The 12246-nt window shown below is 36.6% G+C and overlaps 2 protein-coding genes across 2 annotated transcripts in view; both read left to right on the top strand.

The window, feature by feature from the left end:
• Window positions 1–6: 6 nt before the first annotated feature.
• LOC109588270 (sacsin-like) lies at window positions 7–8883 on the top strand (the record flags this gene model as incomplete). The annotated part of the gene is made up of 1 exon (XM_020004448.1): window positions 7–8883. A coding segment is annotated over exon 1 (8697 nt), but the record flags the coding sequence as incomplete, so codon positions are not given.
• A 177-nt stretch (window positions 8884–9060) lies between these two features.
• LOC100636347 (beta-galactosidase BoGH2A-like) overlaps window positions 9061–12246 on the top strand; it is a 4146-nt gene continuing 960 nt past the window's right edge. Inside the window, exons 1-3 of the mRNA XM_020004449.1 lie at window positions 9061–9339; window positions 10213–10257; window positions 10312–12165. Coding sequence (XP_019860008.1) covers window positions 9061–9339; window positions 10213–10257; window positions 10312–12165 — 2178 coding nt within the window. The remainder of the gene's footprint in view (window positions 9340–10212; window positions 10258–10311; window positions 12166–12246) is intronic.

Here is a 12246-nt window from a genome sequence, read left to right on the forward strand (position 1 = left end):
TCAACCTTGCAAAAGTTTTCAAATCTCTTCATTCGATGTGGTGTACCAGATAGTGTGACTGCTAGTCAGATTTTATCAGTCCTTACATCAATACAGTGTCAACCTAGTGACTCACAAATTACTGATGATAATGCTTGGTCAATAGTTAGAGCTATATTGGATTGGATAGCAGATGATACTGACAGAATGGAAGAAGGTAATGTTTTAATACCAGTTGAGAGTGATTCCTCTTATCCTCAGCTCCTACCTATTGAGAAGGTATCTTATACTGATAATGAAATGCTTCGAGATATTGCTATTTCCTCAAATGAAGAGTACAGCCTCATGCATCCTAAAGTGACTTACTTGGTTCCTGTACTAGGAATAACCCCACTCAGTGATCATCTTGATATCACTGAGGATGTGTTTGATGATGCCGGTCAACATGAACCATTAACAACACGACTTGGTAACATCTTGAGAGAATACAAAGATGGCCTCACTATTATAAAAGAGATGATTCAAAATGCCGATGATGCTGGAGCAACTGAAGTCAATATATTATATGATGATCGAACACATTCAACACAGAAGCTGTTATTTAAAGGAATGGCAGAGAGCCATGGACCAGCATTGATTGTCCACAATAACAGCACATTCACCAAAGAGGACTTTGAAAACATTACCAAACTGGCTGGTGCTACTAAAGCTAACCAGCCACTCAAAATTGGTAAATTTGGTGTTGGTTTTTGCTCAGTGTATCACATCACTGATGTACCTTCCTTTGTTAGTGGTAAGTGGTTGTATATATTTGATCCAACACTTAAATACCTTAAAGGTGTAGTTCGTAATGAGAGTAGACCGGGTAAAAAAGTTCAGTATCAGTCTAAGTTTTTAGCTCAGTCTCAACAAATGGCTCCTTATGAAAATTTGTTTGGTTTCAAATCTACTGCCGATTACAATGGTACCATTTTCCGACTTCCTTTTAGAACAAGTGCGAGTCAAATTAGCTCTACAATTTATAATAAACATCTTGTACAAAAAATGAAGAATGACCTCATAGAAAATGGCTCAAAGCTACTTCTTTTTTTACAGAATGTTAAGCGTATAACTTTTCACTCAATGCAAGAGGATGAAGTATGTATTAGCAGTATCAATGAAGAAAATGGCATTAAATATTGCATAACTAATTCTCCTGCTAACAACTCAGTTAGTGAATATTGGTTAGTATCTTGCCAGGAACAGAAGTTACAAGCACAAGGAGGTGACTACCAGCCTGGAACTGCATCCATAGCTTGCCAGCTAGTTAAGGACAATTCAAGTTTTGAATGCAAAGCAATTGAAGGTAGTGTGTTTTGTTTTCTTCCACTTTCACTGCCTTGCACTGGCCTACCAGTCCACGTTAATGCTAACTTTGCTGTAATGAGCAACAGGAGTGGTATCTGGACTGGAGCTTCATCTGAAGAGCCTTCTGATTCAAGGGAGTATTGGAATAAGAAGCTGATGACTACAATCATACCAAAAGCATATTGCAATTTGTTAAAAATGTTGAAAGAAATGTGTATTGTAGGGAGTCTGGTATCATATGAATTTTATGCCTTGTGGCCACTAAGTAAGGAACTACAAATGAAATATCCATGGGAGGATATGATTCCTGTTCTGCTTAAATTAATATCACACGAAAGCTTGTTTTACTCCAGTTCAACTCATCAGTGGTTGACATTAAATGAATCCCAATTCATTACTTCGTTATTTGGATCAAGTGACTATACTTCATTTGATAAAGCTGCCTCTGTTCTACAGCTACCAGTGGTCTCATTACCAAAATCTTATTTAGATGGGTTAAAAGATACAGCTTGTATAATAAGTGAGAGCGTGTTTACTACTAAGTTTCTAAACAAGATTGACTTATTTTATGACTGCTTTGAAACTCGAAACAAAATTCTCCTCATAATGCTTTCAGCTATTGGATCTGATCCTGGTAAATACACTGAATGCACAAATGAGTTTAAAAAAGTTCCTTCAATTCCTACTTCACCCAATGGAGCTGCTCTCAAATTAGCCGGTGAGCTAGTTGATTCTGTAGAATTTCAAGACATGTTTGATCCAGAAGATGGCATCTTTCCATTGCATGACTTTTATGATAACCCTCTAGTACGTGAAGCAATGATTAAGCAACTTAATTTAATGACTACCACTATTTCATGGGCTGCAATCATCAGCAGTGCCAATACCATTAAGTTACTATTTGATAGTGACAAAAACAAAGCACTTAGAAGAGTGAAACGTATAATCAAATCTATTGACCAAACTACATATAAAAGTTGCCCTGATGATGCTCTTAAATCTGTTCCTTTTCTACCAGTGCTACAGATGCCTGAAAACTACATTTTGCCATGGAAAGGAAATGGCAGCACAGTTTTGCCACCTTCAGAAGTTTTAGCTGTGAGACACAGCACTGATTTGTGGAAGGTTGGCATTATTGCTGGAAGCCAGAAAGCTATTGTTAACATTGATTTTATGGATGGATGTGGTTTAATTCCACATCGAGTGTTACAGCTACTAGAAATTTCTACAAGGCCAACACTTGATGATGTTTTAAACCATTTTCAGCTTTTGATTGAGCTCATGGCAGGTGATAATAGCAAACAATTTCTTCAAGAGGAAGCCTCTTGGTCTCATATACATGCTATATGTCGAAATGTATACGAATTTTTTGAAAATTTGCCAAAAACAGAGATTGAACAAAAATTAGGCTGCTATTGTCACAAACCATTTATATGGAATGATAAAGAATTTGTAAGTCCAGCAAATGTTGCAAAGAACTGGAAACTAGAAAAGGGTCCAATTTTGTACAAGCTTCCTGGCATTATGTCGATGAGAAAAAATTTACAAGAGGTACTCAATATTCAGGATAACTTTGATCTACATAAGCTGCTGGATACTTTAGCTGAATTGTACCAAAAATATAGTCAAAATCCGTTGCCACCTGACTTTCATGAATTTATTGATCTATTAGTGTCAGAAATAGTTTCAGCAAAAGAGACCTGTGAAGGAAGAGAAGAGATAATATTAGTTGATCAAAATTATTTCTTGCGTCCAAACACTGACCTCTATTACAATGATGCAAAGTGGCTCGAAATTGAGGAAGATAAATATCACTTTATTCATAAGAATATGACAAGTCATAGAGCAGAATCTTTGAGAGTGAAATTCTATCGAAGTAGTTTCTTAGACAAGTTTGCTGATGATTCAGCTTTTGGCTCAGAATTTGGTCAGAGAGAGGACCTTACTCAGAGAATTAAAAATATCTTACGAGACTATCCACTTAATGAGAGCTTTATTAAGGAACTTCTGCAAAATTCTGATGATGCAAAAGCAAATAGAATGTGTGTAATATTAGATAAGAGACATCATGGTAAAGAAACTACCCTTTCAAAGGACTGGAGTAATGATTTACAAGGTCCCGCTCTCTTAGTTTGGAATGATACTGACTTCACTGATAAAGATTTGATAGGCATACAAAAGCTTGGTCTTGGCTCTAAACGAGAAGATGATGAATCAATTGGTCAGTTTGGTGTTGGTTTTAATGTTGTTTATCATGTGACTGATTGTCCTAGCTTTATATCAAGAAATAACAGTATTCTTTGTGTGTTTGATCCTCACTGTCGATATGTGCAAGGAGCAAATAAACTCCATCCTGGAAGGCAATATGGGAACCTTAATAATGGCTTTTGGGAGAAGATGAAAGACTTACGAAGTGCTTACCTTCAAGACCCTATCCCTAACCAACCGGAATATTTGAAAACTGGGACCCTCTTTCGATATCCTCTTAGATCAACATACAGTCTTGTACAAAAATCAGAGATTTTAGAGAATAAAGAAGTTCACTCTGCAGAAGGCATGAAAGAAATGCTTGATAAATGGGTCATTAAGATTGAAGAAGCACTTTTGTTCCTGAATCACATATCACAGTTTGAGTATTATGTCATTGAGAGTATTGAGTGTGAGTTTAAGTTAAAAACTAGGTATAGTGTGACTATGAGTGAAACAGCATTGGATAGTCGTTGTAATTACCAGTCACACTTAAGTGAGCAGTCTGCATTAAAAAAGTCACAAAGAACTTGTGTTCCTAAAGTTTTTACATATACTCTCACCCTTCACAGTGAAGACTATCGTTTTACTAGTATTTCTAAACAGAAAGAACAGGAGTGGGTTATTCAGCAGGGTGTGGGTGATTTACTCAAATCAGACCAGCAGTGGCAGTTTATGGATCATGTACTACCTAAGCATGGCTTGGCAGTTCCTTTGAAGCCAATGCCATACTTTTCAGGTAGAATTTTCTGTTTTTTACCACTGCCTATTAATTCTAAACTCCCTGTTCATGTAAATGGTCAGTTTGTTTTGAGTAGCAATCGTCGTGCTTTATGGAGGGGAGGTGATGATGAGTATAGTGATAAAATTAATTGGAATAAACAAATGGTGGAAGCAATAGCTTCATCATATGTTCATTTTCTTACAGAATTGAGACATCTTGTCATTATTGACTCTGGCTACAGTGATAGGGATGAGTTTTATGCTGCTGTTAATAGATATTATGAATTGTTTCCATACTGGATGTCATCAAAAGTTTCTAAAGATAAAACAAGTAGCAATGCATCACCCAATGTCAGTGTTGGAATTTTACCTATGATAACATCATATAGTAATAATGGAACTACTTCTCAATCAGCTACTGTAAAGAAAGAAAAAATTCTTGATCCTCAATGGCTTTCTCTAGCTGAATCAGTCTTTTTAAAGCTTTGGACAATGAATGTTGAAGTACTGGTAGTTGAAGCATATGATAAGAGCATTATAAAACCTAAATGGCACATGCTTCACAATGATGCTAAACCATTCTCTCAAGTTTACTTTCAACCTGGTCCAAGATCAAAGTATGTATTATCAATCCTGAGAAAGATAGGTATGACACTCACTTGTGCCTCCAAGGACTTACACAAGCACTGCAAGGAATTTGGATCTTTCATTGCTAAACCAAATAAAACATTTGATTTCTACAAAAAATTCCATTCACACATAGTCAGCTCCAATTCTGAACCTGTCTCATCTACTCCTTTTGTAACGGAACAAAATTTTTGTGACTTCCTAAGGTACATAATGAAGAAATCTGAGAGTAGTTACAAATTTGAATTTTTTGAGCTTCCATATGATTTGCCACTTCTATTAACAGCAGACAGTTGCATCAGATTTTTTAAAAAAGATAATAAAGTTTTGTGCAGTAAGTATTCTAAACTTTTTCCAAAAAGTGATAGTGCTTTTGTACATCCTGATATGCTAGAACTGTATATGTCTCCTTCGTACTTCTTACAAAAAGAAGAAGTTACCTTTTCTCATGTTAATGAAATATTTTGTGCAAACTTACCACCAGAGTTGTCCCATTTTGAAGTGGATGATCATATAATAGACAGAACTGTGTTGGAATCTTTGTGGATCTGCTTGTCAGATGATAGCGAAAACTTTTATCAACATCAGAAAGAATTTGTTAGACACTGGGCCTTGTTGCCATCAAAAAGTCACTTCCTCTATCGATCAGATTCTCCAGTACTACCTATTCGTGAAACTAGTAATACAGCATTACATAAGGAATCAAGATTGAAAATAATTTTGTTTGATTTTCTTTGTATCCCTTCACTTGATTTGACTGTGCATATCAATGCTTCCAAATATTGTCCTGTGCTTTCTGACTACGATCAAGTATTTCGAGTGATATATAATAAGCAAAATCAGTGCAACATCCTTGAAAGTTCAGAGTTGTCTGAAGAAGACATTAATATATTATTGTGTTATTTCAGTAGAACTTCTTTCAGACACACCTCTGCAATAATGAACCAGATCAAATCTTTCCCTATATTTAAGACAGTAAGTGGGGTATTTACCTCATTGTTGGGAAAAAGTGTGTATTTATGGCCAAGAGGTGGCTTCTGTTTGGCTGGATATGAGAAGTGGGCCTTGTTGGAAAATGTTGTGTTTCTTGAGTACAATGGATCATGGAGAAATTTATGTGGAACTGATTTTGCATTATTAGGAGAAATTCCTGATGAGAGAGAAATATACTGCAAATTAATTTTCCCTTGCTTTGCTGAACTAACAGAGGCAGAGAGAAAGCAACATCTTGAATATATCAGAGACAAACTTCTCGATAATGCAATATTTCAAGCTAAGCCTAATTATGTGCATAGTTCAATGTATCCACTTGCAGTGAAGTTTGTAACTGCTCTAAAGGCATTAAAATGCCTTATGCACAATAACATTTTATTGAATATTGCTAGTTTCTGTGATCACACTCTGCCTATATTCACTACTTTTCCTGAGCATTTTCATTTTGTAAATGATGATTACCGCTCAGAGGATTGGCTAGAATTTTTTCGTAAACTTGATTTGCAAGTGAATATAGATTTTGAAACCTTTGTCCGATTATCAGAGCAAGTTTCAAGAGGTGATCATCCTGAACTAAGGACAGCATCAAATGTTTTATTTTCATACATTTTCTCAAAATTTGCTGCTAAATCATGGCACAGCAACAAATACAAAATGTCTACAATTGGTGACATAAGATTTGTCAGAACAGATAAACTTCAACAGTTTACTTGGATCAAAGCTCCCTGCAGTCCACCATATGAACATCAGTCTCAAAATATTGGCCTGACAAAGCTCAATGAAGCTGTATTTTACAAAAATGCACCACTTATATGGACAGTCAGGCCAGTAATTGTCCTACCTACACTTTCTCCCCTTATGACAAATATTGAGGCTTTGGCTATTTTAAAAGAGCTAGGAGTGACATTAGATCCAGATCCAAAAGAAGTTTACCAAAATATCATTAATATCTCACGAACAAACTTAGCAAATCCACATTTATTTTCAACATATGATCCTGTTCTTGAATGTCGTGATGATGATGGAAGTCGAGCTGATATTTTTAATGTCATTTCTCAGAATATTCATTACTTACTTGAAAATGAACATAATGAACTCCTGCAACAGCTAACTGATGTGCCATGCATACCAGTTCATGCTGATGAAACAAGTAAAAGCAAATTAGTCAAACCCATTCTTGTCAGACCACAACAGGTCTTGGGTTCACAAGCTGCTTCAGGTTTTTTTCCGTACCTTCATAATGTTCCAATCAAGTTGTCTGGCATAATGGAAGCCTTAAATATTATGGGTGTTAGTAATGAGCTAGAGTTAAGACACATCAACTATATGCTAAGACTGATGAATCAATTCCATTCCAGGAGTGCTATTGCTGAACCAAATGAAATAATTCGCATTGAAAGAGCAATTTGTAAGCTTCATGTTCTTCTAGATGAACACATTACAAAATCTGATAAATTATCACAGCTTCAGTCATTGTGCCTACCAGCTCAAATAAATCAGTTACAATTTAAATTGGTTCCACCAAAGCAGCTTGTTTTTCTAGACACCAAAAGGTTCAGCCAATTAAGTCCACATCATTTTTCTAATTCATCATATTCTTTATTTACTATTCCTGTTGGAATTATTAAGTCTATCCCTGAAAAGGATTTCTCTTTTACATTACCAAAGCCAATTATTAGACCAGTTGGTCTCACTGAAAAAAAATTCTGCCTTAAATTACCAAAGGAAATTAGACCAATTGGTCTTTCTCTTTGTGCCCATGAAACAGTTGTTGAATTTAGCATAAGTGATAAAAGCCCTCTGGTTCAGCATTTCGAAAATTTTAGGAATTCGTTTTCACAAATAGCTGCACACTTTTCTAACTTGATTCAGCCATCATTACCTACTGAGACTTCTGTAAATGAAGACATAAGGGCAAATTTTGTTGCAAAATTACAAGAAATATTACTTGAAATGGATGTAGTGGCAATCATTGACTTATGTGTAAGAGTGAGGCTAGGTGACGACATTGAGTCCATTGGAGAGTTTAAAGTTACTTATTCACTTCAGAGGAATAACCAAAAATATACACTTTATGTAGATACAAATATTTCACCTAGTCCAAGCCTATGGAAAGAAATGGCTCAAACTCTTTGCATAGAAATTAGTCGTACTCTTGACTGTGATTTAGTAAAATTCTTCAGTTGTAGAAATTTTCTCAGTCAATTACTTGCAGTGCAAACAATGGATGAAATGCAAGAATTAGTGCAGGAACAAGATTTCAATGTATTATCTAATATCAGTGATGAAGTGAGAGATGATTATGTTCCTAAGATTGGTTGCTCTCTACCAGAAGCATTAGTCAGACTGCTTTCTCAAGATATAAATCATATTTTAAGACCTCAGGATCTAATTGGATATGAAAAGGCAGCAAATCATTACATATGGGCTATGATACTTTATCCTGTTGATGACAATTCAAATGAACCTAAGCTAAAACGATACATGATAGCATGGTCTGAAACTGAAGAGCCTAAAATAGTATCATCTGTTTACTTATACAAGTTTGTACCTGAAGAAACGGTTGAATTAAGCTTGGACACAGCCGTAGTTACTTCAGAAGGTGGATCATCAGAGCTTCAGCTGATTAAAGATAGCAAAGAGCTGCTTGCAATAAAATGTAAAATTGCTAAAGAACTAAAGCTCATATGGAATTCTGATCTGACCAGTGATGAAAAGAAAAAAGCAGTGCGTAGGATGTTTTTAAAATACCACCCAGACAAAGTATCAGGTAATAAGATTCTTTATGAAGAAGCATTCAAGTATTTATTGAGGCAGCTTGAGCGACTAGAGAATGGGCTGCCAATAGAAGAACCAGAAGATGAGGAAACAGAAGATGATGACTATAAGTCATCTGTTTGGCATGATTATTATGACAAGTGTAAGGATGATATCAGTAGATCAAGTTATGGAGGAGGAGGAGGAGGAAGATGGAGTGGTGGTGGTGGAGGTGGAGGTGGTGGTGGATGGTGGACCTACATTGCTCCTGAACCTGATGAAATTGAAGCTCAACGCTGGCTCAGACAGGCAAAATCTGATCTTGAAGCTATGAGGATCCTACTTGATTCTCTTGATAACAAACCTGTGTCTTGCCAAGTTTCTTTTATGGCACATGAAGTTGTTGAAAAATCATTGAAAGCTGCAATGTATAAATTGATTGGTATTAATCCTTCCAGTGAATCACTAGTTCATCATCACCTAGCAAGTCATGCTCGTGCTTTATCATCTGAAAAACCTGGCCAGCTTGAGGAACTACCAAGGATAGCATCAACAATGGAAAGTACATATCTTGATACTAGGTTTCCAAACAAGCATCCTAAACCGAAAGCACCAGTCGATGTGTATCTTCCTGATGAAGCCAGGATTAATGCTCAAATGGCTGAAGTAATTTACAGGCTTTCAGAGAAAATTGTTACAGATCAACTTTAGACAGTTAGTATGTAATTATTGTAATAATTTAAATCATGTATTAGTTAGTTATTTAGAAACATTATTTTTGAGAATCTTGATTTGCTTATGTTTTACTTGTGTTATTTCATTATTAATTAATTTCAATTGCCAGTGAACTAGCAATATGCGAATCTTTATACATGCACACATGAATCTAAGCTAACATGTTTTTGAAAGCAATAAATATTAACAGTGATGAAGCTCATTTTTAATCATTGTCTAACACCCTAATCCTGATGAACTTCATCATATAGATACAAATTAATGCTGCAGGCATGTAGTCTACTTGGTGTTATAGACTAGACTCATTATCAAGAGTACATGACATTACGTGGTACAATTAAATTAGAAATTTTCCAATGACTCATACAAAAGGACTTGACAATGAACCTAAGAATTACTTTCAACAAAGCTGATGTTATAAATACAAGACCAAGCCTTAAATAAAAATAATCAATAAATTTACTGCAATGCTGGCATTTTTGATGGCATTCATAAAAATGAATAATTTGATACAGTCAATGAATTACAATACAACACTATATATAGAATGAAGCTATTTACTGTTTCCTGTATCAGCATTTAATATGTCTAACCTTTTAGCTATTTTGGTTCTAGCTCTTTCATTCTACAGTTCCTTTTCCTTCTCAGCTTCCTATAAAGAAGCATTTGAAGTCATAGGAAGAGAAGTTGTCAACTTTAACTATGCATGGCGCTTCCAGGAGGGAAATTATGATATAGTTTCCTGCCCTGACAGTGACTTTCCAATTGAGTTTAATAATGTTCAATGCTTTGGTCTTTTCCCAGTGGCTACAGCAAGCAATAGTGATGACTGTCGTGGAGCATGCTGTGGTAACATAATGTGTTCTGTGTGGCAGTTTTCTGACTACGATGGTTGCTGGATAGGTAAGATCTGGTGCAGACTGTCATGCACCAGATATTGGGAGAGTTGGTCAAGGTGGTCGAAAAACTCCAGCTCAACCACCCCCACCTACAACAAATGAAAGGACTTCTCGTGACTACGATGACAGCACATGGGAAATAGTGGATACACCTCATGATGCATTCATTAATGGTGAGTATGATAGATATAGTTCAAAAGAGCAGGGCTATCTTCCAAAGAATGTGACTTGGTATCGCAAACACTTTAATCTACCAGCCGACTGGAAGGGTAAGGTTATATGGGTGTACTTTGAGGGAGTCTTTAAAGGATCAAATATTTATCTGAATGGACAGCATCTCCATTATGAGGATTCTGGCTACACTAGTTTCACTGTTAGGCTTGACAAGGCCTCCAGTATATTCTTTGGTGATGGTCAAGAAAATGATAATGTACTTGTAGTGCAAAGTACCCCAAACTTTGGTTATTCTGGCTGGTGGTATGAAGGAGGGGGTATTTATCGTAACACGTACCTTGTTGCTGCTGATGTCATTCATTTCTTACCTAATGGAATTTACGTTGCCACTACAGTCAATGGAGATTTTCACCCACATTATCCAGGGGATATCAGTGAAGGAGACTATGTAGATTCAGTGACACTTGATATCAGTATGGATGTCATCAATGACGACAATCAAGAACAAAAAAGATACTATCAAATTACAGTCTTTGATGCAGATGGAAGGCAAGTGGGTTACACCATGTCACCCCCTAATACCTTTAACCCTGGACAATCCAAGATACTACGTGGTTCAATCACAGTAAACAATGCTGAAGCATGGAGCCCAGCAAGACCATATCTTTATACAGTGAAGTGTGACTTGTGGACTGGTGTAGTGACTGATACCATTAATGTAACTCTTGGAGTAAGAAGGGTGAAGTGGGATGCAGACCAGGGATTCTTTTTGAATGATGTCCGTTTTACGTGGAAAGGCTTTAACAATCACAATGACTTCACTGGAGTTGGTATAGCTGTCCCTGACAGGATTAACCTATTTAGGGCTCAGTCAATGAGAGCAGTGGGTGCTAATTCATGGCGTATGTCACATAACCCTCCAATACCAGTCATGCTTGATATTATGGATAATATAGGCATTCTAGTATGGGATGAGAACAGAGAGTATGGTAATGGTTCTATCAGGGTAGCCAATCAGAGGAGCATGGTGAAGAGGGATAGGAACCATCCTAGCATCATGGCTTGGTCTTTTTGTAATGATGAAGAGTGCAATCATGGTGATCAGGATGAGAAGATAGCAAAGGAGTTTAGAGAAGTATCAAAAGAAGCTGATCCCAATCGTCCAGTGACTGCTAACATGAACTCTAATTTCGGGAATAATTTGACTTTACTGATTGACCTGCAAGGTTTTTCTCATCAATCTGGTAGTGTGTTTGACGACTTTCACGAAAAATTTCCCTCAATGCCTACCATTGGGTCTGAGTGCTGCTCATGTGCAACACAAAGAGGTGAAGACTTTCCTGACAGTTCAAATTATATACTTGGCAATTTTAATGCTGACTGTAACAAAGCTCAGACTGAGAACCAACTGAATAGATTGTTTGTTGCTGGATGCATGGTATGGACACTGTTTGACTATTATGGTGAACCGTCATTCAATGGCTGGCCTCATGTTTCTTCTTCCTTTGGTTCAATTGACTTGGCCGGATTTGCAAAAGCCTCAGCTTACTGGTATCGCTCATGGTGGCTTTACAATGGCCTACGAAATAACACTAATGGAGGGGTTGATGTGCCTCTTAATCCTCCAAAGCTTGTAAATCCTGGAGCATCAGCTACTGAAGATAATGCTGAAGATGGCTATCTGGTACACATTGTTGAGCATTGGGAGGAAAATGAAGCAGCAAAACTACGGACCATACATGTATACACTAATGCCCCATCAGTT

Source organism: Amphimedon queenslandica, unplaced genomic scaffold, assembly GCF_000090795.2.
Source record: "Amphimedon queenslandica unplaced genomic scaffold, v1.1 AMPQUscaffold_12197, whole genome shotgun sequence".
Classification (NCBI taxonomy): domain Eukaryota; kingdom Metazoa; phylum Porifera; class Demospongiae; order Haplosclerida; family Niphatidae; genus Amphimedon; species Amphimedon queenslandica.